This window comes from Sceloporus occidentalis, unplaced genomic scaffold, assembly GCF_023333645.1.
Source record: "Sceloporus occidentalis isolate IW3139 unplaced genomic scaffold, rSceOcc1.0.p SCAF_9, whole genome shotgun sequence".
NCBI lineage: Eukaryota > Metazoa > Chordata > Lepidosauria > Squamata > Phrynosomatidae > Sceloporus > Sceloporus occidentalis.
Genome location: NW_028316989.1, coordinates 43756395 through 43782178, shown reverse-complemented (window position 1 = coordinate 43782178; position 25784 = coordinate 43756395). Strand labels below are relative to the sequence as shown.

The 25784-nt window shown below is 41.0% G+C and overlaps 1 protein-coding gene across 1 annotated transcript in view; it reads left to right on the top strand.

Moving 5' to 3' along the window:
- AGBL1 (AGBL carboxypeptidase 1) overlaps positions 1-25784 on the top strand; it is a 310343-nt gene that overhangs the window by 144823 nt on the left and 139736 nt on the right. The window contains exons 19-20 of the mRNA XM_089538005.1: positions 16311-16440; positions 22646-22777. Of these exons, the coding sequence (XP_089394131.1) occupies positions 16311-16440; positions 22646-22777 (262 nt within the window). The remainder of the gene's footprint in view (positions 1-16310; positions 16441-22645; positions 22778-25784) is intronic.

The window sequence follows — 25784 nt, the reverse complement described above, 5'->3', positions numbered from 1 at the left end:
ATCTTTGTTTCACATCAGGGTATGGGACCTCCCCCTCTTCCTATACTGCTGTTCGCACAGTTTTTAAAACAGTTTTCTTAATACGTGCAGTTTACCTAAATAATACAGCTCTTCTCAATTGAATAAAGTGTATTTTCATGTATTTCCCCCCTAGTTATGCACGTTATAGCTGCTTGCATTTTAAAGTATGTGCATTGTATTGTGCACACATTTAGAAAACGCCGTGAAAGCTTCACGGAGGTGCAAATGCTCCAGGTGAGCTGGACATCTTTTCACATCAACTTCTGGGATGTACAAAACTGATACTTTCATCAACACTGTAGAATTCAATATTCTTCGTCCCTCCCCCAAATCCTTGAGCATTTTCCAGGCTTTCTGGAGACAGGTTGCTCTTTATGAAAGGAAAATAAAAGTGCCCATCCATCAGCTCTGAACTTTACAACTGTCATCACTTCATCATGTTGGAAATATGCCAACTGGCAGGAGATCAAATGATTTTACTTGGCTTGTTCCTTATATTTCTGCTTTCGCATCTATCCCTTTCAAATTCTGTTGCATTGTAGAGCCCTTATTTTTCTCTCTCTCACTGACACCCGCTCTCTGTAATCAATTCAAGGATCTCTGCTGAGCCTCACATTACTCTTTAAGGAGGCAGGTGGCCTGGATCTCTGGGTTGGTTTCAACCAACTGCTGGTTTCAATCTTTAGCAAGCGCCAACTCATTTGTCATCAAGAATGTTTTTTGGGCATTTTTGTGGCTCCATATAACTTTCAAGCTGAGAGGTTGCTTGAGAGGTCCAATCAGAACGGAAAATTACCAAGGATCAGTCAAACCAGTTTTTAAAAAGGTTCAGCAAATTATAGACCTCCGTCCTTATGTCTTTCAACAGCAAAATTATACCTTTCATTTGAGCAAATGATGCTTGGTGATGTCAGATCTAGTTTGATAACTTCTCCAACCAGGATAGACCAGTTTCCATCACTTGCATGTTTTGCTAATATTTATAGGCAGGGTTAATTCACATGTTTGATTTTGCTAGGCAGTGGTTGTGAATCACTGGGTGAGCAAATGGTCTTTGCTCCAGATTTCATTTCAGTTCTTTCTGATAATAATAATAATAATAATAATAATAATAGGGGAATGACAGGGATGTTGGATACATCCCTGTTGTGGAATGGAACCAAACCAACCCCCTTATTTCCAGGTTGCTCACGGAGATGAAAAAAGTGAGATAGAGACTAGACCCTGGCAGAAGACTATGTGTGCGTTTGCCCAAACACAGAGTAGAGCCTATTAGAAGATCATCTGTGTGGCAAAGAAATCATTGTATTCTGCCACCATGGCATCTTCAAGAAGCCAACCACTGGAGTGGATTCAGGGGTCAGGGGGGCCTATTACCATTCAACAGCCTGCTGCAACAAATTGTCATGACACTTTGCAGATAAAATTGCTCATGTCTGTTCTGGCTTGGATACTAGAGTTGACACATTCCCAGCAGATGTAACTTGGGTCACAACTTGTTTTGTTGGATTGTTTTCAATTTGAAGAGCCTGGGATGTGGAACTATCCCTGGAGAAGTGAGAGCCACCACATGGTTGCTTGACTCTTGCCTTTCTTGACTTAAGGCCCAGAAGAGGACTGGCCAAGTGAGTGAAGGGAAGTCAATGTTTCCTTACATCAAGGGAGGTTTCTAGAATACCTAAAAGAGGCACTTGTAAAACCTTTGTTGAAAAAGCCTTCCTTTGAGTTCTCTATAATAGATTACTATTGGCCAGTGTCCAGTATTCAGTATTTAGTCTAGAACGTTTGGGTTTAATTGAGAGATTCTTCCATTTCAACCTGGCTTCAGGTCTGGACAGAGATAACTTTGGTTAACATAGTGGTCAACCTTCACCAGATACATAGGAGAAGTGTGTCCCTATTGGTTCTGCTGAACCTCTCAGTGGCTTTAGTACCATTGACCATGTAATCCTTCTAGGTCAGTTGGGATGGGACTTCATTGGTTTGTTTTACAGTAGATCTGTTCTTCCTGGAGAAGTACATTTAGAAGGTGCTGCTGATCGATTCCTGTTTGACTCAGCAGCAGTAAGATTTATTCACATCCCTAAGCTGCAATAATTAACTCCCTGACTTTTTTGATCCAATATTCTATTTCCCTCAATGTTTTTTATATTGTCATCTTAATGTTACCTCAATGTAATCTATATTGTCTTCAAGGAGGATGGGCATTCCAAGCAATACAGTTTCCTTGCTACAACAGTTCCGTTGGCTGTTGATATGTTTTCTGGGCACCATTCAAAATATTGATTATGATCAATAAAAAGCTATATTATTATTATTATTATTATTATTATTATTATTATTAACCTTTATTTATAAAGCGCTGTAAATTTACACAGCGCTGTACATACAATCTTTTAGTTAGACGGTCCCCTGTCCTCAGGCTTACAATCTAAGAAGACATGACACAAAAGGAGAAGGGAGTGGTGGTGGGGAATGGGATCAGGTCCAGCAGTTCTTCTCCACCTCCGAGGCCTGGACCAAGGCAGATGGACTGGAGGAAGGGCTTGGCTTCTTAATTAATGGTTAAAAGTGCCAGGCTACATGACTGAATGCATATCTCCATGTGTGAATTTGCAATCCTCATCGATTGAAAACCCACTTAGGAGATCTGAGCCTGAGCACAAGATGACAAATAACTTTATCCACCATCATGGTCTTCCCAGTTTGTGAAAAATTAGTGCTATTGCATTTTCTGAGACGGCACAGTCTACAAAAAGGTCAAAAAGATAGGAAAATTCACATTTTTTCTTTGCTCTCTCATTGGTGCATGTTAGGAACAAATAGTGAAGGTTTTGTTGTTGTTGATGTTGATGATGATGATATGTGGGCAAATGCTACCAGAATTTACATTTGCATTCAAATAAAACCCCACTTACTCAAAACTGCATTGGTCCAACCAGTAATTATATTGTATCAGGTAGCAAATACTGTGAAAAGCCAGTTAAGTCAAGGTTACTCTATAATCCATTCATTTGTTCATAGGCTCTGATGAGCCATTTTTGTTCTTCAAGCCATTTTATTCTCCCATCTCATTGAAAACCATGCTGTCTTCAAAGCCTATTCTCAATTTAGGAGCTATGCTGTGAAAAATTCACTTGTGGTGTTTTGCACAAAACTGAGCATTTTCAGTGCAGGAAACAGCATTTTCTGAAAATGTTATTTTCCATGTAAATCAGCTGCATATGAATTTTGTGTGGAACAATTCCTCAGTTACAGCATTTTATATGGAGGAAACAGTGTTTTCTGCAAATAAAATGATGCTTCTTTTGCAAAACAACCACCTGTGAATTTTGCATAGAATAAGTCCTGAACAGTAACTGTTCACATAGTTCACAACCCTCTTTTTCTCTCTCTCCAGAACACCAAAAGCTGATAACATTTAGATTAAGGGTTAAAACAGATTTTCCTTCTGCTTATTTATTTATTTTACAAATGTTTTGTGGAGAACTCTACATGCCCCATCAAGGTTTTTCCCATGGATACTTTAGTTTAATAAATGTGCATTGGATGCTTCATTTAACTTTACTACTGCGAAGAGAAACTGTGGCTGGATGAACAACAGTTATGTATGTGCAATTTAGTGTGCTATTTCTTTTGTTTGCTTTCTTTCCTTCCCTGCTTCCTTCTGCCCCCAAGTTGGGAGATTAGTATTCAAAGAGCAGATGAAGCATGTTGGTGCATATTATGCAGAGAAGGGAGGGAATAGCACTGAGAACTTATCAGGAATGCCTGGGCCTCTTGAATTCCCTTCCCACAAAATGCTTCTTCTAGTCCTTCGTGTATAAATATTTTTCAAGATCCCAAAAAGACAGCCTTTTCCATATTCCCAGAGAGGAGAGGTGAGCAAATGGGATGGAGTTCTTGAGTCCACTGTTGCCTCCTTGAGACCCCCGATTTAATTCTGCGCTGAGTTGCGACCATGGCATTTTTGTATTCTGCCTCTATACACATGTATGAATTAAGCAGACAGGGAACAAATAGAAAATACCCATGCAACCAGTGCTAGTTTCTAAAACTGGAACTAAAACAGGGCCACTTCCTAAAATAGATTTCTAAAGGAACAACTGCTCTCTGTCCCACTTCAGTCCTGGTTTTTCTCATACTTTCTCTGTCTTTATTTAACAGGGACAGTGTGTGTGTGTGTGTGTGTGTGTGTGTAATATATATATATATATATATATATATATATATATATATTCCATTTGCATTCTCTATGCCTGGTAAATCTCTAATTAAAACTGTGTTCTCATGTTTGCCTTGAGGGATGAAAGCCTTTTTAGCCTAAAGTTCTAGAGGTGTTTGTTCACTAGGATCGCTAGCATTTAGCAGAGCAAACATATGGGTGTATATTATAAAGTCAGTCAGTCTTAATTAATTAATTAATTAATTAACTAAAGTGTGTATGTTTATGCGTTAACTGCCCTCAAGTTGGCCATGACCCATGGCAATCATGGGATAAGACAAGAGTTGCCATCTTTCACCATTCTGCTCAGGTCCTACAGATCCAGGTGCATGACCTCTCTTATTGAGTCTGTCCATCTGACATGGGGTCTTCCTCTCTTTCTGCTGCACACCAGACTCTGAACAAAAGGCAGTGCCTCCTAGCAGTAACCCAAATCCCAAATAATAAGTAATTCCAAATAAGTAATCCCAAATAATAGGAATAGCATTTATGGGAAGGGAAGATTGAAGCGGGATGGATTCCCTCTCACATGGGCCCAGCTTGTCTAGAGAAGAATGCTGAGCCAGCAAACAGCACACTTCATGGTTCACTCAGTGTTCTCTAGCTAATGCTGTCTTGACAGAGCTATAATTTACTTATAGGGGAAGTGTGGTGTTTCTTCTTGCATGTCAGCTGGTAGCCACCTCTGCTGTAAATCATGTTCCATCCTATGGTATGCCTCATTGGGAAGCCCAAGTCACCTTTCAGCACTCCAGTATGAAGCTAGATAACTTAATGGATAGAGTTGCACATAGGGGAAAAAAAACCCAAAGGCAAATAGGAGGCTCCTCTTCCAGTGAAATATATGAGCAATTTCAAGGTGAGATGTTTTGACAAGAATAGAACAGTGGTTTGCAGAACAGAATGCAGGACAGAATAGAAGAAAGGCCTATATCAGTAGCACACAGTGGTTTTGCTGCTCGATTTTGCCTCCAGTGAAATGTGGAGCAAATTTGGGGATTTCTTTTCAAGCAAAACATTTGAGGGATTTTGAAGGGATCAAAAATAATACTGTTAAAAACCACAGATCTTAGTCCAACATGCTAATCGCTAAAGCCTCTTCCATGTGCTAAAAGCAATTCCCTAGGGAGAAAGAAAAAGGGAGGCATATAATATCTACCAGCAGAGAAAATCAGGAGGGCAAGAAACCACTCCAGAAAGCCTGGAAGTCTAGACTTTCATGTCTTCAAACAAATAAGGCTACAGCCATGCCTTTGCACATGGCTGGAGGACCCCAGCTGTAGGCCATGACCATGTGGCTGGCCAGGTAGCAAAGGCTAAGGATGCAATTCTTCACTAAGTTTATTCTTGAAGGAGCAATAAACAATTCTAGCAATTTTCTTCCTGCTATCAGGAAGTATTCAAAACCACACAGTTTTTGAAGGCTATTCACTCTTCAGGACTTATTCTGCCCATGGTTCCTTTGCATAGAAAACAACAGAAAATAATGTTATTTCTTATGCAGAAAATGCTGCTTCCTGCACAGAAAATGTTTAATGTGCACACTTTGCACAGAATAAATCTCTAATGTCAACATTTTCTATGCTGGAAAACAACCATGTACAAATTTTCATAGAATCATAGAATCAAAGAATCATAGAGTTGGAAGAGACCGCAAGGGCCATCCAGTCCAACCCCCTGCCATGCAGGAACTCTCAATCAAAGCATCCTTGACAGATGGCCATCCAACCTTTTTGAAGACCTCCAAGGAAGGAGACTCCACTACACTCCGAGGGAGTGTGTTCCACTGTCGCACAGATCTTACTGTCAGGAAGTTCTTCCTAATGTTGAGGTGGAATCTCTTTTCCTGTAGCTTGCATTCATTGCTCCAGGTCCTAGTCTCTGGAGCAGCTGAAAACAAGTCAGCTCCCTCCCTCCTTCTAGTATTTAAAGAGGGCTATCATATCACCTCTTAACCTTCTCTTCTCCAGGCTAAACATCCCCAGCTCCTTAAGTCGTCTCTCAAAAGTCATGGTTTCCAGGTTTTGCATGGAATAAGTCCCCAACTGCAAATATTCTTGTCAATCCAAGATTCTTCTTCTTGGAATTTCCTGACACTCAAACATGTTTTCCAACCATATCTGAATGTTCTTTTTATCCCTAGCAAAGACCCATGCAGCATAGATCCCCACCTGACCATGGCAGGGGGAGAAAGAAAGTACCACTTATAAGCCCAGTTCAGGGCAACTTGAAAGCAGGAGGGGGGCATTTCCAAACCAAATATCCCCAAACCTCAACTGCACTCCAACCTGGTTCAGGAGAGACAATGCGTCTCCAATGCAGGTCTGAGCCACACCACTCCCATGTGACAGTTCAAGCCAGTCATTACCCTCATTCCACTGCTTGGTACAGACCTCACTCATCTGTTGTGCTGCAGATAGTTGCCCCAAGCCTGAAAAGCACATGACACTACTTGTTCCATTTAAGCAAGCTTTGAGAAAGAAGTGACGGGACCAGATGGCATGTTCTTAAATGGCAGTGCCTGCCTCACCCTTGTGCCATCATTCCCTCCAGCCTGCTTACTTGTATAGGGAGTGTGAAAGGACAGCCCCAGTAATTGCGCATTCACAGGGCTGGAAAGTGAGTGAAAGGAGCATAGGCTCTGTGTCATTTATTTTCAGAAGAAAGCATTGTCCTGCATGACAAAAATCAGTCAGATGTAGAAGGTGAAACATCGAAAGCTCATTACACTAATTAGTGGCAGTGTGTTCATGCTATCAAGAGGCAAGGGGGAGCTGACAAAGTGATGCTTTGGAGGAGTGTTTGCCCAAGAGGGAAGCATTATGCGCTGTGGCTTCATTAGTGGGAACTGAAAAGGGGAAGCTGCTGACTCTCTCTCCCCCAACCGATGCTGTGAAGCCTCCCCTCCATAACTAGGAAGGAGACCTTCAGCAGTATCATTAAGCTGGTTGGCAGCCAGATGGCACAAATGTCACTTGGTGAGATGAGCTCTGATGTGTGTGTGCTTGCTTGATGAGAAATAAGAAGGAGGCACTGTCAAAAAGTGTCAGAGATTTTTATCCATAGCTTAGGGCTATGTGAGACTCTGGGGAACCTTTGATGTCTGACATCTCCGAATCCAGGACCTCTGTGCCCAAGACTCATGAGCTACCAAGCCCTGGCGTCTCAGAGAGTGGAAGAGTGCTAGGCCTCAAGCCAAAGGTTTATCCCTCAAAGACTTCCCATGTCTTGGCCTAGAGGCAAGTGTGGATTAGAGAAGGTGCAGATGGAGCTCTAAATGCTCTAGCCTCTATGGCCACATGGTGCTGCTGATGCTGTACACACATGAACACACTGTCTGCCTGGATTGTAGTGCCCTTAAAGACAGAGGTAATCATGGGGAGAAGGAAGGGTTATAGATCCCTCACCCTTCATCCGCTCCAATTGTTTGAAGCATTTCTTCCCCACCTTGGCACCAGTCCCCAGCAACAGATGGAAGGATGAAGCAGCTGCTGCTTTAGAATTTGCCTCTATCTAGATTTTTGCAATAAAGGTCTCAAAATGTGAACAAAAAAAATCATCAATGAGAGGAAGGTGGACACAAAAATGTGTATGTTACTGTACCCTCCAAAGACATAACTACGTTAGCCTCTTGCCACATAAAAAGGGGGAAAGGAGAGGGAAGAGGCAAATAAAATAGAATAAAAAACGGAACCTGGCAGCCCTTTTAAGACCAAATGATTTTTATGTTAGCATGAGCATAAGTCCACTTCTTTAGATGGAATATAGAGTGATATTAAAGCCTTGGGTTATTGCATGTATCTATACTGTTTTCAGAGTGGAATAGAACGTAATAGGATTCAGAAAGATGCAAAGCATGACCCTCACCTCAACAAACAAGGAATGTTTGTTCCTATATTCATTAAAAAAAGATATCCACTTATTTCCATGCTAGATAGGGAAAAGGTATGTGTCTGTGTGTGTATATGAGAGGGAGTAAGTTCTTATCAAATTCAAACTGAAACAAAATCCTCTTGTATCCCAATGTACTGCAAATGGAGACATGTATACCACAAGATGCTCCCTTCCTGCCTTTATTTCTTTCTGTGACAGAGAGAATCAATGTGAGTTTAGGCAGAGATTATGATGTAATGAAGGACTATTAGAAGTAAGAGTGACCTTATTTTCATGTGTGGTTTTGGTTGTGAAGGTTGTGCCTTAGCTAGGAGGAGGAAAAGCTTCAATCCCTTCACCTAACTTTCCAGGTGCAGGAAGCATTTTGACATGGGCGACTGTTCAAATATGTGGATCCACCTTGTGAATTCCTATGACTGAAGTGCTTGGATCCCCCTCAAAAATTCAGCTAGATTCTGCTTCAGTTATGGGTCACTCAGTGTTCTTGAATAGACCTGAACTGTGAGTCATCTTTGCAGAAACTTTTTGACCTGACCTCTTCCTAAACCCGCCTTGAAGTTCCTGGATCTTGTTTTTGCAGGCGCACATTCTTGCTCCATTAGCAATGTGGTGATGATCAGCCAAGCAGAGCTTTGTTTTTTTCCTTTCTTTTTATTTTCCATTCTTCTTTCTTCCTTTCTTTCTTGGCCAGAGTTATGTGCAGAGTCAATAGTTATATCAATTCTGTCACCTTTGACTGGAAGAGCGGGGAGGATATCACATGGACAAAGAGGGTGTAGCAAAGCAGATCAGAAGGGATTTTGTTCACAGCAAAAAGTCTCCTTATGCCCTGTGGCTTTTCAGCTGTGCTTCTTTTTTGTGTTCACAAAAATGGTCCAAAGGTTTCTCATCCCTTGGCAGAGCAACAAGAGCATCTTCCCCCTCCCCTCTCCCCTCTATCAGGGTGACAGATCTCTGGGGTGTCATGCTGAGAAGAGCCCTTTGGCTAACCCAAGCATGGAAATGATGGCTTCCAGAAGGAACTGACAGAAAGGTTATCTCTGGAGATGATATTTTGGAACAAATAAGGAGGTGCTACAATTTTAGATACACTGGTTCAGAATTTGCTAATAATGTTGCCGTGAGATAAATGAGGGGAATCTCTTCTTATCCTTCTTACTGCTAAAAGGGACAGTGCCTCTAACTGGGACTGTCAACAGATTAAATAACTTTTGGTTGGTCTTTAACCTACTCAACTACATCTGAAGAAATGGGGGAAAGCTCATGATAAAATAAAAACCAGTTAATCCTAAAGGTGCTGTTACAGCCCTTCTTTTACCTACTCTCTCTCTCCCTTCCTCTTTCTTATGCTTTAACCTACCAGTTGACTATGTTGATGTACCTTTGCATCAGCTGTGGAGAACAATGGCCAATGAGAAAAGAGGCAGTAGTGGTGGATAGTAGAGATATTAGATCATTTTTTGAAGGTTAAGGCTTTCAGTGGTTGCTAATCATGATGATGATTTATTACCTTCAAGATCAGAGGTGTACCAGTTATTGGGGATATGAGTAGGACCAATCATGACCTTCATGTGGGCTTCCTGCAAGCATCTGGATGATCACTGTGATATCAGAATACAGCGACATCTCTTTCATCCATGCTCTTCTTGTGTTCTCATACCTTCTTCAGGACCTGCTCTTTTCTTCAGGACCTACTATGTACTTTCCAAAGGTACCTGGTTTGCCACTGTAGCAAACACTGTAGCTCAGTGGTGAAAATTGTGTGGCCTTTCAGGGTCATTTGTGTGGTCCCCAAAGCCTCTCCGAGCTCCCCGAGATTTCCCCTAAAAAAATAGTGTGTGTGTGTGTGTAAAATTGAGGATCAACCTCCAGAGGCCTCCAGTAATGACAATATCTTATTGTGTGCCTTCAGTGAGGCAACTCCATCACAGGGTTTTCTTGGCAAGATTTGTTCAGAAGGGGCATGCCCAAAGCCAGTGGGTTTCCATGGCTGAGCAAGGATTTGAAACCTGGTTTCCAGAGTCATAGCCCTGTGTGCAAATGGCTATATCATGTTACCACAATTTAAATACTATTCTAATGCAGTGCAATATGTCCCTTTTGCTATGGCAAATAATTTGCCCCAGGTGCTTAGTGTGATTTACACATATGTATGCCACTAATACAATACCAGTTTGTACTTGTCTACTCTAGGATTAGTCTCTCTGAGGTCAAAGGAATTTAATATTGCCATACTTCACTCCCTCAAATCTGGTTATCTGTTTTGCATGTTATGCAAATTATTCTAATTATGCAAATCACTCTAATTTGCATTCTAATTCTGCAAATTCAGCACATTAATTGTCACTTTTTCTTCTTCCACTGTGTTTCAGTCTTCAGACCATCTTTTACAGTTACAACTGACCTAAGAGAACAAATATAGAGTAATGTTTAAGGTGGTGGACTTGGAAAAGCATCCGAAGTTGAAATCTCTGCTTGGCCATGGAGTGTACCATCTGACCTTGAGCTATTCCTATTTCTCAATTAATTTATTTTAAAAGATCAAGGGTGGGATTAACAGAGAAGGGGGATCTTTTAATTGGGCATGTACATTCCTAATTCAGTGCAAGTAAAAGAAACTGCAATAATACAAACATTTTGTCATGCATAAGCACCTCATCAGACCATCCCTCTCTCTCCCTTTTTTGTCATCAGCATCTCTTACTGATGGCTAGAAGCTACAGATCCATGAAAATACCACAGAAGAAAGTTTGAAAGTGACATCTGATCCATAGGGCATAATACCGAGGAAAGAGAGAACAAAGAAAAGGAACAGAAGGAAAAGATACATAGTGTGATTTCCTTCAGATATACAGATTAAGCATTTTAATCTGTAGCCATCTGTAGCCAATCTGTATCCAAGCAATCCATCTAGTCTAATTTTCATTGGCTTGTTTGTAACAGTATGGCAATCTTGGACTTGTACCCCAGAAAGTATGTATATGGATGCAGCCTTTGATTTAGGCTAAAGTCCTATATGTGCTTTGTGTTGTTGTTGATGTATGTTTTCAAGTCATTTTTGACTTATGGTAACACTACTATTAATTTTTCTTGGCACAATTTGTTCACAGGAGTTTTTGCCCTTGCCTTCTTCTGAGATTGAGAGAATGTGACTTTACAAGTGGGTTTCTATGACTGAGATGGGATCTGAACCTTGGTCTCCCAATGTCTTAGTCCAACACTCAAAGCACTACACCATTCTGGCTCTCCTACAGTTCTGATTGCTGCTGTTGTGTGCCTTCAAATAATTTCTCACTTCAAGAGATCCTATCTATCATAGGCTTTTCTGAGGCTGAGAGTGTGTGCCTCACTCAAGGTCACCCAGTGGTTCTCCATGGCCAAACAGGGAATCTTCAGAGTTGTAGTCAAATTACTACACCAGACTGATTTATTCTTGCATACTTGGAAGTAAATGCTAATGAACTGAGTTGCTGAGAAGACATGGATAGAATTGTACTTCAGACTATTTCCAGGATAGTTGGTTTTTTTTGATGGGGAGAGGGATATATATATATATATATATATATATATATATATAGTCAGTATAAAAAAGTTGCAACAGAAACAAAATTAAATCTAAACACCTTTTATCCCTCTAATTAAATCTGCCCTCCCCAATTAAACTTGGCTCGCACAAATTTAATCAAGAGAACATTGTGCTGATTAGTCTCTTGCTCAAAACAGTTAAACACACAGATTATGTATTTTACATCTTCTCCCTTGCAGCCACGTTTTTGGGAAAGCCAATAAAAATCCCCATACCTTCCATCTTTACCTTTCCTCATTTCGTAGGCATAAGAAAACCCTTGAATCGTTTCCCAGCCTGTTCCTCAGCCTCCCGAAACACGCCCAACTGCCTAATAACAATGTTCTATGCCGTTCACAGATTGAAAAAATATTTCTGCACTAAATCATGTTAAGCATGAAATAATTCACATTTATGTATCCTGGCTGGATTTTTATGCGTGGAAGATACAAAGATCTGTTCAATGAGAATGGCACAATTGATCAGCTTCCCTGTGACAACTGCCGTCTTGGGGGTAACAATAAAACTCGCGTATTCCTTTCAAGGAGTAAGTAAGAAAATCCTGGTCGCTTCCACATTTATTCTGGTTACAGGTTGCAGCTTGAAACAGGGACATTTAAAAGGGTGTGAGTGAATGAGTGTGGATTGGGACATCCTCTACTCCTGACAGTAATCCCACCTACTAACTGGCAGAATCGGTGATACTAGCCAGTAGCACCAGCACCATAGCGGCTGATAGGTGTCCTCCATTTTAAGTTTCTTTTAGACATAAGACCTGTAGGTTCCTTCCAGGACTCTTGGGACTTTGTCACATCCATCTTTTCGCCCGTTACGGGTATGGAAAGAAGACGCTCATGTGTGCGTGCATGCACGCGACCGCCCCAAAACGGATTTTACCGCAAAGCAAAGTGTCCCCCCAAAAGCCCCGTTCCATTCTGTTGAGGAAATCTATCCCCGTTCAGTGCTTAGGTGCGTGAAATGTTCTGGTTGGAAGTCTTCTGACCGAGCAAAATGGCACCCGTCAGCACTGAACGGGGATGGATTGCTGCAATGGAATGGAACGGGGGCTTTTGGGGGATGCTTTGCCGTGCAGTAAAATCCGTTTTTGGATGATCCTGCGCACACACCAGTGTCCTCTTTCTGTACCCGTAACGGGCCAAAAACCGGGTGCGATAAAGTACTAGGTTCCCAGAAGCTATCTAGGGATGCCAGGCACTGATGCTAACTGTGCCTGGCACATACTTTAAAAACAACTTCCTTATAAGAATCAGTTAGTCATAGGAATGTGGTGCAATCATTTCATAGAAGAAACAGAATGGCAACATCCTTATTTTTTTTAAATTCTTCTTCTGAGAATTCAGTCAAGAAATTTCATAGCCCATGTGCATGTGCGCGCACACACTAACACACACATACCGAGACTCACACACAAAGTGAGTTCTCATTCCATTTTTCCTTGGCATGAGCCATTTAGCTTCACGTTGCATTGATGCTGCCCCCATGCTGCTCCAAAGGCATCCCAGTGTGTGCTTGCATCTCTTTGCCATCTCTCGGTATTCTTGCCCAGTGCCGCTACTGCTTCTCCACTCTTATTAGGATGCGCAGTGAATTGCAAAGCTGCTCTCCAGCTATCAAACACAATATGTCCCTTTAGATTTTTATAGCTAGCTGTGCCCCAGGTGCTATTATTATCGGTCCTAACATCACTCACTCTGTATGATGGGTCCTGTCTTTCTAGTTATCTGTAATGGGCAGAAGATTTGGGAATCATTTTTATCTCCCAGCTGCAGCAGCATTTTCTCCCTAAGAAGTGACTCACGGCTCCCTCCTGCTCCCTTTGTCTCGGACTCTCTGGTGTGCGTTCGCTTCCCGTTTGCATTATGCCTTCTGTTTTTGGTCTCTTTATCTGTCGCTGCATCTGAATTTGTCTTTGTTTTTTCCTCTCTTCTCTTTTCCATTTAGCACGTCTTCTGCTGAATCTTTCTCTCTTCCTTTTGTGAAGCCATTTCCTTTACCTAGCAGGCACAGTCCCACACTCAGTTTTTGGTGTTAATTTGGGAGGATCCACCTAATAGTAGTCATTACTGCCCCATGCATCTGCAAAAGGGAGATATCAGCAGGGGGATCCCACAGTGAGAAAAATCTGTTTTACAAAAGGCAACCCTGGAGATTACTACACACAGCTTTTAAACCCCGATTACAGCTGGGGGGGGGGGGGAGACTTTGGTGACACTCATTGCATGATGCTGCTTCTGATCCATAGTTGCTTAGTCCCTTAAATGCGGTTAGGATGTCATTTTTCATTGATGGGGGAAACCTGTCTATGAGCTCCAAATCACACTTGTTTCTAGGTGTAAATATTGCTGTCAGGACAGTTGTGGTATTGATAATCATGGGATATCCTCTTCTCTCCCTCTGTCCCCAAGCATTGGATTGCCTTTATTTTTCTATTTCTATTTTTTATTTCTAGTTTTTAAACTTTAGTTGCAGTAACAGAGTTCCAGAATTGTGTGAAAAAGCTAACATAAAAATAATAATTATTATTTCTGGGATTAGCACTTATATTAAAGATGAGAATCACTCTTCAGACATAAATGCATCAAACATTTTTTTCAGATATAGCTATAGATGCATCAAAGGGTGCCGCAGCATAACAAGCATTCATGCACTGAAAGGCTTTCTTGTACATGTACAAAGTTTTAGTAGAGAGATCTTGTAGCACCTTTGAGACTAATGGAAAGAAAGAAAGTTGGCAGCATGAGATTTTGTAGACTAAAGTCTACTTCCTCAGATGCATTCTGACTAATGCGGCTATATCTTTGAAAGTTTCAGTAGGTTCTTGAAGTGTGAAGCGCTTTGCAGAATTCTACTAAGTCTTTTGCTCTGAATGTGTAAACCGTATTTGTAAACGCTCAACTGCAGAAATTTGGGGGCTGGAGAAAAAAATTCATGGGGTGGGGAGAAGAATTCTTATTTGGTGGAGCAGTGCCGTCATTTGCCTCTCTTGCAAACATGGTAGCATTCATAGGGGATTTGTACTCAGCTAAGCTGAGTCTGGATGGATTAATCTGCCAGTTTTGCTTTCTCCCATATGAATCTCCTGTTCCTCATATAAAATTGGTAAAGATAACTGAGAAATTTGAAATGTTATGATTATTTTTTAAATGCTGAATCAAGTGAAGTTTCCATCCATTCCTACACGCTCCCCCTGTTCTTTTCCTCTTCAGCAGCTGCTCTTTAAGAACAAACCATTTCTGCACTTAGTTGCTTGGTTTAATTATTGTGGTTAATGACCATTAATGCACCTTCTATCTCCATTAGCTTGCCTAACTCCCTTTTGAAAGCCCACCAAGCTAGTAATCATCCAGGGCTATAGAATTCTGGGATTTGTTGTGTTACCAGAGCTCTCTGACAGAGAAGGCTAAAGGCCTCGCAAAATTACAATGCCCAAAATTCCATAGTATTCAGCCAATGCAGTTAAACCGGTGTCAACCTGGACTATTTCTGCAGTCCAGATGTAGCCCATAATAGCTAAATCTCTCACTAAACTAGAGATCCTGAAATCCCATAGCATTGGGTCAATGGGCAGCAGCATGTTGCTGACAGCAGCATGTTGCTGACCATTGTTGCTGCAAAGCAGGTAAAGGGCAAATCCAGAGCCAGAATACTCTGGAGACCCCCTGGAGTATTCTAGAAGGTGAAAGTGACCCCCAGGACAGGAGGGATGCTCAGAGCTCCTACTCCATCAGCTCCTTCAGTCTCCAAGGCAGGCATCTCTTCACCAAGTGAAACCAAATGGCTCTGCAAAGGTGAAGCCTGGAAGGGTCAATATGAAGTTGAAGGCTTTCATGGCTAGCATCCGTACTTTTTAATGAGCTTTTCGGGCTATGAAGCTGTGTTCTAGAAGAGTTTATTCCTTATGTTTTAACAGCAGCTGTGGCTGGCATCATCCATGAGAATGCTGGCATGAAAGAGAGTCGGGTATCTATACTGTTGGTTGAGAGGAAGCGATTTGCATTCTCTGAAGATGTCAGACACAGCTGCTGGCAAAACATCAGGAATAAACTCTTCTAGAACACAGCCTCATAGCCTGAAAAACCCACAAAAAACCTTGGAAGGGTCCCCATTTTTTGGGACTTCTCCAGGGAGCCAACCACCTCAATCTGCCCTTGATCTCAGGGAACACATACTGTTCCTCTCTCCCCGATAGTCATGCTAGTACTGATACGAACTTATTAAAACAGCATTCATGTGTTGCATCTCTTTTGTACAAATGTAAACAAACTATTTTAAAGTAAAAAAGTGTTTCCCTTCCTTTTTATATTGCTCTTGTAAAATAAGACTACCCCTAATATTGTTAAGTCCAACTGCACAGGCCTCAGCAAGCAAAGCAAGTGATAATGAATACAGTGCAGAAATGAATCCTCTAAACTAAATAACTCTGGAGATTTGATTTCATTCAATCTCATCTAAAGTGAAAGTGCAAAAGAATAAAGAATAGCATGACAAGCCAAGCCAGCCCTGCTTTCACACCTTCTCTGAGGATTATTCATTTGCAACGTTCAGTCGTTTTTCATTGTAAATTTTCTTCTTCTTTGGTTCCAGCCAGCGTTGCTCCTTAAGCGGGGATGACTTGAACAGGCAGTGGCTGAATCCTCATCCTTCATGCCAACCTACCATTTACCACACCAAAGGTCTGCTTTACTACCTCAGCAGCCAAGACCGGTCTCCAGTGGTGAGTTTTTGCCATTGGTACTTTTGCCTTCATCCAGTTATCCTTCCCTATTGTTTTCTGCTGCCACAAATTCTTGCTCTTGAGGAAAAGAGAGGGAATGGGGAGATCAAGTCATAAGCTCTGTAATCTTTTTCTACAAGTACCTATAGTGGACTCTGATCTGAATCCTGGTGGATAGTCCCAGCCAAGAGTAGACCCATTGAATCAACTGTTGAATGGTCAGTCATGTAGGTGAATCTCCTTGATTCAATGAGTTTCCTTCAGGACCTATCCAAACTATGGCAGAAAAGCAAGATTTCTTGCAATGGATTCATTGTTGCTTGCATTTAGGTCATTTCCGACTTATTGGAAACCCTAAGGTGAACCCATTAGAGTGTTTTCTTGGCAAGATTTGTTCAGAGGGGGTTTGCCTTTGCCTTCCTCTGAGGCTGTGAGAGCATGATTTGCCCATGTTACTCAATGGCTTTTCATGGCTAAGCAGGGATTAAAACCTGTTCCCCAGAGTCATAGTCCAATGCTCAAACAACTACACCACTCTGGTTTTGACCCATTGGGACTCCCTGGAAAGAAGTTTTCATTTCACATCTCTCCAACCAACAAGGAGGAGAGGTAGGATGAAAGAAGCTGGGTAGGCAATATGACCAATAAACATGCAGTTTTCATGCCGCTATAGACAATTGGCCAATCATAGTTCTCTTCTGTGTCTTTGTTCGCTTTTGGGTCTGGAAAGGTGGATGGTCATGCCTTCTCTTTTTTTGTAAAATGTAAAACATTCCAAGGGCCTCACTGTTGTAGGATGAAGGGTTTGTGCCATCCTTCCTATCCAGAGGAATGCCCCTTATTCAAAACTAGAGATGCACATTTCCAAAACAAGTTGGGATGCTTCAATGTATCCTAGAGTTTTAGAAAGGCCTTTAGATGGGAATAACATGTTTTGTTTTGTTTTTGTTCCAAGAATTGCCTTTGGATGCTCCATAATGGTTGCATCATGTGGATGTTTTGGGTTGCTGTGTGTGTGTGTGTGTGTGTGTGTGTGTGTGTATGTGTGTATGACAACTGTAGCAATAAGTAGAGCATCTAACAGGAACATTTCTTCCATTGGTTTTCACCCTTAATTAAGATTAACAGTAGGATTTAGACCACCATGAGTAGCTTTTACCACAGTGTTGGTTTAGACAAATCCAATATTGGGGTGAAATTTGTGGGATTCTCTAGACAGGATCCAACAACCCAAGTTAGTTGCAATTAATAATGGAGAGATACATTTCAAACCATCTGCATTCAGAAATCTTCTGGCTACACATCATGAGCAGAGTCCAAGCTCCCTCTGAATTTCACCATGCTCAGAACCAAGTATCTGCTTTGCCAGCTTTCTTCTTTCCTCCCTTTTCCTCCCTTTCCCACTACAACATGGCACACGTTTGTCACTTCCATGAGAACTACTAGACACAAATGCTCTTGGTTCCATGAGAACTAGACTCTTGTAAACTGATATGATGCTGACCTATTTGTTTCTTCACCACTCAGAGACCACAAGGATCTCAAGCTAAATCTCTTTGCCTGGAGCCCACCACAAGCAGTAGTTAAATTTGCATTAGACTTGGCTATTGATTCCTTTGTTTCACTCTTTCTTGGCGTTCAGAATATGACAGGCTGTAGGAGACCTGATTTTCCCCTGCCTTTGAAGGCTTCATTGATTTTAGTCAGTACACACTTTGGAAGAAAGCCTCTTCTTTTCTAAGAGCCCACGGAGCGAAATTCACTGATAACGAAATGATTTCAGTGAAGTACTTTTAGCCTTGTTTGCCCCAGTAGTATGTGAGCAGCATTTGCTTTTCTTCAAAGACAGAATGGCAGTTTAAAGGAGGAAAGGCAAAGAAGTGAAACCGGGGAACCCAACCGTTCCTGAAATGTTGGGGATCGTAACTGGGAATTGCATGCCCCAGGGAACAAAAGAGTATGGGTCCAGTGCGAAATGTCTGGGCTGGCATTCTCAGGAGAAAAGATTATCATCTGTGAGCTGGACATGGGTATATAGTTTGTTATGGTCTCCTGGTGAGAACTGATCTAAGGCATTTTGCTTTATGGAGAAGATGTCAACTCCTACCACATTCCACACACCAAAGCTGTACAGATTGCAATTTGAATCTTTCCTAGCTAAGGCCTTGAGGCCAGAATAATATGGGAGCAGCCCAGAGTATTTTGGCACTGGGGCTACCCTGATGTCCCTCTGTCAAATTGATCAAATTGAGGCTGCCATGCTTTGGTCACATCACAAGAAGGCACAACTCACTGGAAAAGACAATAGGAAAAGTGGAGGGTAGTAGACCAGATGGATGGTCATGGGCCTGAATTTGCAGGATTTAAGAAGAGCAGTGGAGGATAGGGGCTCTTGGAGATGTTTCATCCATAGGGTCATCATGAGTTGGAGTAAACTCTAGAACAGTTAACAACAACAAAGCAGACAAACAGCCTGCCACAGAAACCTTATGAGCCTTATGGGACCTACCAAGGCCAGTGTTTCACTGATACATTCTTTGAGAGTTCATGGTCACCTCCATATAGTGCTAAGAGATTCTGCAGGAGCTAGGTGCAGAACTTATTAATATACTAAAAGCTGTGGAAGAGAATAGCTTAGTGGGAAGTATTTTGAATAGTGACCTTTCACCATTCCCACCCATAAAGCTATTTTTAAATATCTTCTGTGGAACTAGGGACGTGAAAATCCCTTTCTTTTCTTTTCTTTCAGTGACATATTTATATCTTGCCCTCTCTCCAGAGATCTAGGGTGGCCTATGATAAAACCAGTCTGACAGATTTAAAACTGTGTGAATCATAAAAAATGATTTTAAAAGGCTAAAAATTTATTAAGAAACTTAGCAAGTTAAGAAGACAGATTAAATGAGTTCAAATAGATTACAATGATTTTCATTTTCTCCACTGAACGACATCTATTGATCCAGCCAACTGAGCCTACAAAAAATCAGAGGATGACATGGAGCATAATTACCTTACAAGCATTAAAACCACAAACATGTGTTTCACAGAATTGCACCATCCAAGTTCTGAATCAGACTGTGGACTCTCTCTCTCTCCTTCCTTCCTTCCTTCCTTCCTTCCTTCCTTCCTTCCTTCCTTCCTTCCTGATATTCGAGACACACTTTTTGGAGGGTGAATGCATTTTTAAACATTTTAATTGTATGCATTTTAATGCTTCCCCCATGCATTAAAGTGGTTTTTTGTAAATTTTATCAAATGTACACATGCATCAGGGTGTTTTTCAGAATAAATGAAACAATAATTGAATGCACGAAGTGTCCTCCATGTGATGAAAAAGACATTATTTTGTTAACTGTTTAGGAGGTGATGAATTAGATTGACACCCCCGCACACCCAAAGTTGGTTAATGCAAAATTATTTTCTAGCACCACTTGTAATGTCCTTGTTCTCACACTCCACAGAACAGCGCTGAAAGCTTTTCTTTGCCTGTCATGCATTAAACCAATGATAAGATTTTACTTATTTTAAAATCCTGAAAGGAAGGGTGAGCATTGTGCAGCCCTCCTGATGTTGTTGAAAATGCAACTCCCAGTAGCGCCAGGCAACATTGCCTGCCTTCTTTGCCCTGGAGTCTGGAAGAGGCTGGGAACCCGAAGAATTGTAATTAACAAGTATGCACCAGGGATAAACAGATCTGTTTGCTTTGTTTCTGGTGATGTTTGCATTTTTCCCCAGGCATACATTCATTCTGTTTCTACCCCAGATTGTGAATTCAGAAGAATCTTCTGTGACATCGTTCACCTCATAATCTGATAAAACTTGCCTAAGCAAATGGGGTATCATTTCTCCAAAAGCCAATAACTGCCCTGTTGCTTAGGATTCATCTGTGATAATGTCTTGGATGGAAAAATTAGAAACCAGGGAGGCTTAAGCTGGCCTCTGGTTAGGCTTCCTGGTGCTTCCTTCATATGATAAGTTGTATTTTAGATGAATAATGTATAATCCTTTCAGTTGTTTACAGTGCAGTCAATTGACAAGTAATGGCTATGAAAGGCCCTTTGGTATTCTAAGAGGGAAGGGGGAAATATTCTATTCCATACCTGTAGTTAAACCAAAGTAGCTGAGTATTGTACTTAGATGAAATACTAGAACCAAGAAAAGCTCATTCCTCTTTGCTTCCACTTTTTAAATGCTAAACTACTTGGTTCAAATGCGATTATTTCTTATTAACTGACCACATTGCAGAGGCCTACTTAACAATCCCTGGGTGAGTGATGGCACCAGAAAAGACATGCATGGCTCATAGGAATGGATTCAAAGGCTTAGTCAATGGTCTGTTTTCATTGACTGTGTTGTCTACTCTTCAGTTTCTAGCTGAAGCATATGACAGCAGCATCAGACATCAGTCCCATTGCTGATTTTTCCCAGATAGTATGCACCTTTTTCTTGGTGGACATCAGTACAGAGATAAAATCTATAAAATCTATGCTCATAATTTAGAGATTTCCCAATGCCGTAATGAAGATGTGTCAGAGTTATGGAGCGCTGATGAGTATTGACTTCCCATCTAAGCAAACTGGACAATGGATTGCTCTTCAAAAGCCCGAGTCAATATTTTCCTCTTCCGTCAATAAACCCTGATTTTTCACTCTGATTAGAGCCAATAACTGCTTATTAAGGCAATCTAAATCTGGCCTAAGTGAAGGAAAACAACAGCCCCCCTATGCTTATAATAACACCAGCCAAGCAGATGGATTAGACAGACAGATTAGATGGGAAGGAATACAACTATTTTCCATGACGGCAGGTCATGTACCCTTCTCTGCTTCACCGAGGTGTACACAATGTACACAGTGTGCAAGAACAGTCCCCATAATTGCATGCTTATGCATTCCTTCAAATTGCGTGGTATAAGCTTTCAGTTTAAAGAAAAACCAAATGGTGCTTAATTGCTCTGTAAAGTGCAGGTTTTGGTTCTCATAAGGATAACAGGAAAAAAGTTTGGAAGTGAAAAGAAGCAGATAAATTGCCCTGTTATTACTCAGTAGATTATCCAGAACTTGTCCTCGGAGGCTATGTACGCTCATCAGAACTAAACTAGTTTCTCCTTAGATATTCTGGGAACTGTAATTATTTTAGGGGTCTCTTACAGAGACTTCTGAGAACCATAATCAAAGCTGCAAATTCTTGGAACAATTTGGGGGACGCCAGGGCAGTTGAAGTGAGAAAAACCTGATATAATGCCTATAATTCGTTGGTTACTCTGCACTATAGTAGATTACCTGAATTACACTGGGGCCTTGGGATCCACTAGGGTTTGGTTCCAGGATCCCGCATAGATACAAAAATCCATAGATGCTCAAGTCTCATTATACACAGTGGGGTAGTAAAGCAATGTCCATTATATAAAATGGCAAAATCAAGGTTTGCTTTTGGGAAGAAAAATGGGATTATTTTCAAGCCAAAGATGTTTGAATATGTGGATGCAGAATCCATTGATATGGAAATCCAACTGTAATTGTTTATGGTGAGTCAACACATGGGTCTGCTCTAGTTGAGAGCCATCATGATGTAATGCTTTGTGCACTGGCTTAGATCTCTGGCAGACCAGGGTTTGCATTACCATTGTTCCATGGTATCATATGTCTTGAAAGTAGCTACAGTCCACTACATTCAATGTTATTGCAATCACAGCTGATAGTGGAAGATCATCACTGATAAAGAGAGAGCTTGGAAACCTCTGCAACTCCCTTGGGCAAATTATTCACATTTACAGTCTTACATTGTGGGCCAAATCCAGATGTAACAGTGTCCAGTTGTGCGGCTGCATAGGATTGGAACACAAGGGGAAGGGTGCAGTACAATTTATTTCTGCTTCATTATATTAGGCCCTTGGGTGTCTTAGGCCACATATTCCTTAGCTCTGGTCCTCTATTTGACAACTGATTTAGTAGGTGTACCCTTGTAGTGATTAACAGGATTCAGGCCTAAATGTCATTATCTGTTGTATATTAACATCCTGCAATATAATCAGTTCTTTTAATCTTCCTATATGGTTAACTCGAGATAATTCAGCATAGGTGACCAGATAAGTGACTGTTTCTGGAATTTTGGTAGATTCTTCTCTTGAACAGCAAATAGTAGTTTCTTAACCATCTTATGTGAGACAGAAGTATTTAGCAGCCTCCTTTTCTTTCATCCCTAGGTGTTTTGTGACTACCATGGCCATTCCCAGAGGAAGAATGTGTTCCTATATGGATGCAGCATAAAAGAGACCTTATGGCAAGCAGGGCGCACAGTTGACACCACTGTTGTCACCGAGGATGTTGGATATAGGGTAAGCCATGCTTTCTATAGTACAAACTATATTCCTCCCAAGATGTTCCTTATAAGATTGTCTTCTTCGTCCATGGTTTAAGCCTTGAGTAATTTCCTCCAGAGTGAATTCAGATGGTGAGTGCCAGAAGAAATGGAGCCAAAGCAGACCAGTGAGAAACACAACAGGGGCCTCATTTTTCCCTTTGTTCTCAATTTACTTCAGTTGCTGCAAACTGAATGCAAAGTACTAGTAGTATTTATTATTACAGTAGGCCCTAGGTCCCCACTCGTAGATACCAAAATCCATGGATGCTCAAGTCCCTTTAAATACAATGACATAGTAAAATGGTGTGTCTTATAGAAAATGGCAAAATAAAGGTTTGCATTTTGGAATATATATATTTTTGAATATTTTCAAGCTGTGGATGGTTGAACCTGTGGATAAAGAATCTGTGGATATGGTGAGCCAACTATACAGTCCATAGACCCATCAATACAAACAAACAGCAACCAAAAACATGTACAGTATCAAACAGGATACCATTTAACATCCCATAAACAGAAACTGACATATACTGCCCATAAAATTGACATACACTGAGTTCACTGTGCAAAAATGGTTTGCACTCAACTGAGTTGCAATGCATTTCAATATGATGGATAAAACTATTTCATATGCATATGTTTGGATGTACAGTCTACTTATGCACTGAGAAGGCATAGTGGCTGCATGTCCCATCATTCAAGTGTTTCCTTAATTAATCTTATCAGAACATCCAGTAAAAGCTAAATGGTTTTCATGAAGAAGAATCTTGAATGGCCTTAGTTTGATCTCTCTTTTCCCCAAGAGGTACTTTGAGACTGAGTGGGGGGAAACTTGCTGTCAGAGGATTTTTGGAGGAATTTTATTGCAGCTCAACTTGGTAAGCCAGGAAGAGTAAGCAAGTATATAGAGAGTATCAAAAGACTGCCTTCTTGCAATTGAATTATGCCTTGAATCTACAATAGATGAGCCAGAAGCAAACTTCTGTTGCAGACTGACAATGGTGGCTTTAGAATCACTGTCTGTGTTTTGTGCAACCTGTTTCTAATGGATGAGCTCTCATTGTCCTATAAGCAGCATTGCGTTCCCTTTAGCCAAAGCATTGTGTGTTGTGTTGGATGTGAGTGGGGGGGACCTATGGTCTTCCAGATGTTGGACTAAAACCCTTATCAATTGAAATCATTAGTAATGGTGATTGGGACTGATGGGAATTAATAGTCCAACAACATCTGGAAGGCCACTGTAGGTAGTATAAAGCATTGCAAGAAAAGCATATCTCCCCATTAAAACAGCCCTTCTTCAGTGCAGTGCTTGAAAAAGTTACTTTTTTTGAATGACAACTCTGAAATTACTGGGTTTTGTAGTCCGAAATTAACTTTTCTAGGACTCTTCTCTGGCGGATTACTAGATTCATTTGTTAGATCTTAGAAAGTCAGGACATTCTTATCTATAAATTATGTTCACCTTCTAGAGCAGCACACTATTTCCAGCTGTTTTGAGGACAGAGTTAGATGAAAATTGAATGCAATTGGCCCCAAAGTTTGAAAAATATGGTTTCATTTAATTATACTTTGGAAAGGAGGAGATCATAGTGGTTTCATTGGATGGAAAGGGAGTGGGAGTTCTCCTCCCTAACAAATGTTTTGGCACATTGTTACAAATGGAACTGTTTGCTGGGTTTTTTTTAAAGTATACAATTAAAAGATAATTAATGTGAAAATAAACAGAGGGGAAAGAATCATTAGCTTGAGACCCAAGAAACACTGTTAGAACAAACAGAATATTAAATTCATATTTGCTAATGTTTATAAATGAGCACCACACTTCTTACGTTCCACTTACCTACCAGCGTTTGAATTTAATTAAAATAAAAATGTTGATTATAAAGACAATTTCTATTGTCTTAAGTAGATAAATGGGACTAGGGGATTTGCTTATAGCTTTTCATTTGATTGTATTGGGCAAGGGCAAGATGAGGATGCTCAGACCTTCATGGAGGAGTCAGACTGGATGTGATTTGTGGAGACTGGTTATGCATTATGCAGCCATGTTTTTGTGTATCCATGTCCATCTGTTTCTCTCTCTGTGTGTGAATGTCAACCAAGGGATACAGCCCATTGTGCTTTGGAAGCATAGTAGCACCAATACCAGCCCAAGACAAATCTAGTACCACCTAAAAGTCCAACATTTTCAATATGGTTTTATTGCAACTTTAGGTTAACAAGCTAAATGTATATCTAAGCCTTTCTTTCTTTCTTTCTTTCTTTCTTTCTTTCTTTCTTTCTTTCTTTCTTTCTAAAAATACCTAGTTCCTAATTCTCCTTTTATCTTCAGAGGCTGAATGTGATGGACAAGAGAAATAGTGAAGACTGAATAAGTAGAGAAAGGGCTGATTCACTCATCAGTGGGGCTCAATTTAGTTTTTCTGAGTTGTGAATGGACTACTGGAGTTAGTGTGTATATGTGCGTGTGTGGTTTGTTGCCTTATATCGTTGTCTTGTCCTTTTAGGTTGGTGTACCTTCTTTTCCACCCGTGACACTAGCTTGTAATTACTGGGGTGTCTCATTGAGATCCACTGGGAAGTAAATAAACATGGAACAGATATTTCACATGTCTGAAGCAGCTCTTTCATCATCCATGTTGATCATCCTGTGTAGGCGTCAGCAGCAGAGCTCCCCAGGCCTACATTCTCCTTCTTCTTTGCTGAGTTCCAGAGACTGAGACCCAATACAGACTGCCAGCTTGTAGGCGGAATGAGGATGCAGCGCCCGCACGCTGTGTGTCCTAACTCTGCTCCCAGGGCACCATTCTGGTGCACACCAGTCCAAATTATGCAGCACCAAAGGGGCATCATAAATCCACGCCTCTGTGGCTATGGCACCCCTTGGAGGGTGCAAAAAGGAGCTGCTTTTTGTGGGTCCTTTTTGTGTTCTCCCAAGGCCAGATCGAGGTCGTGGCATGAGGCTGCTGTGGCTCTGATCC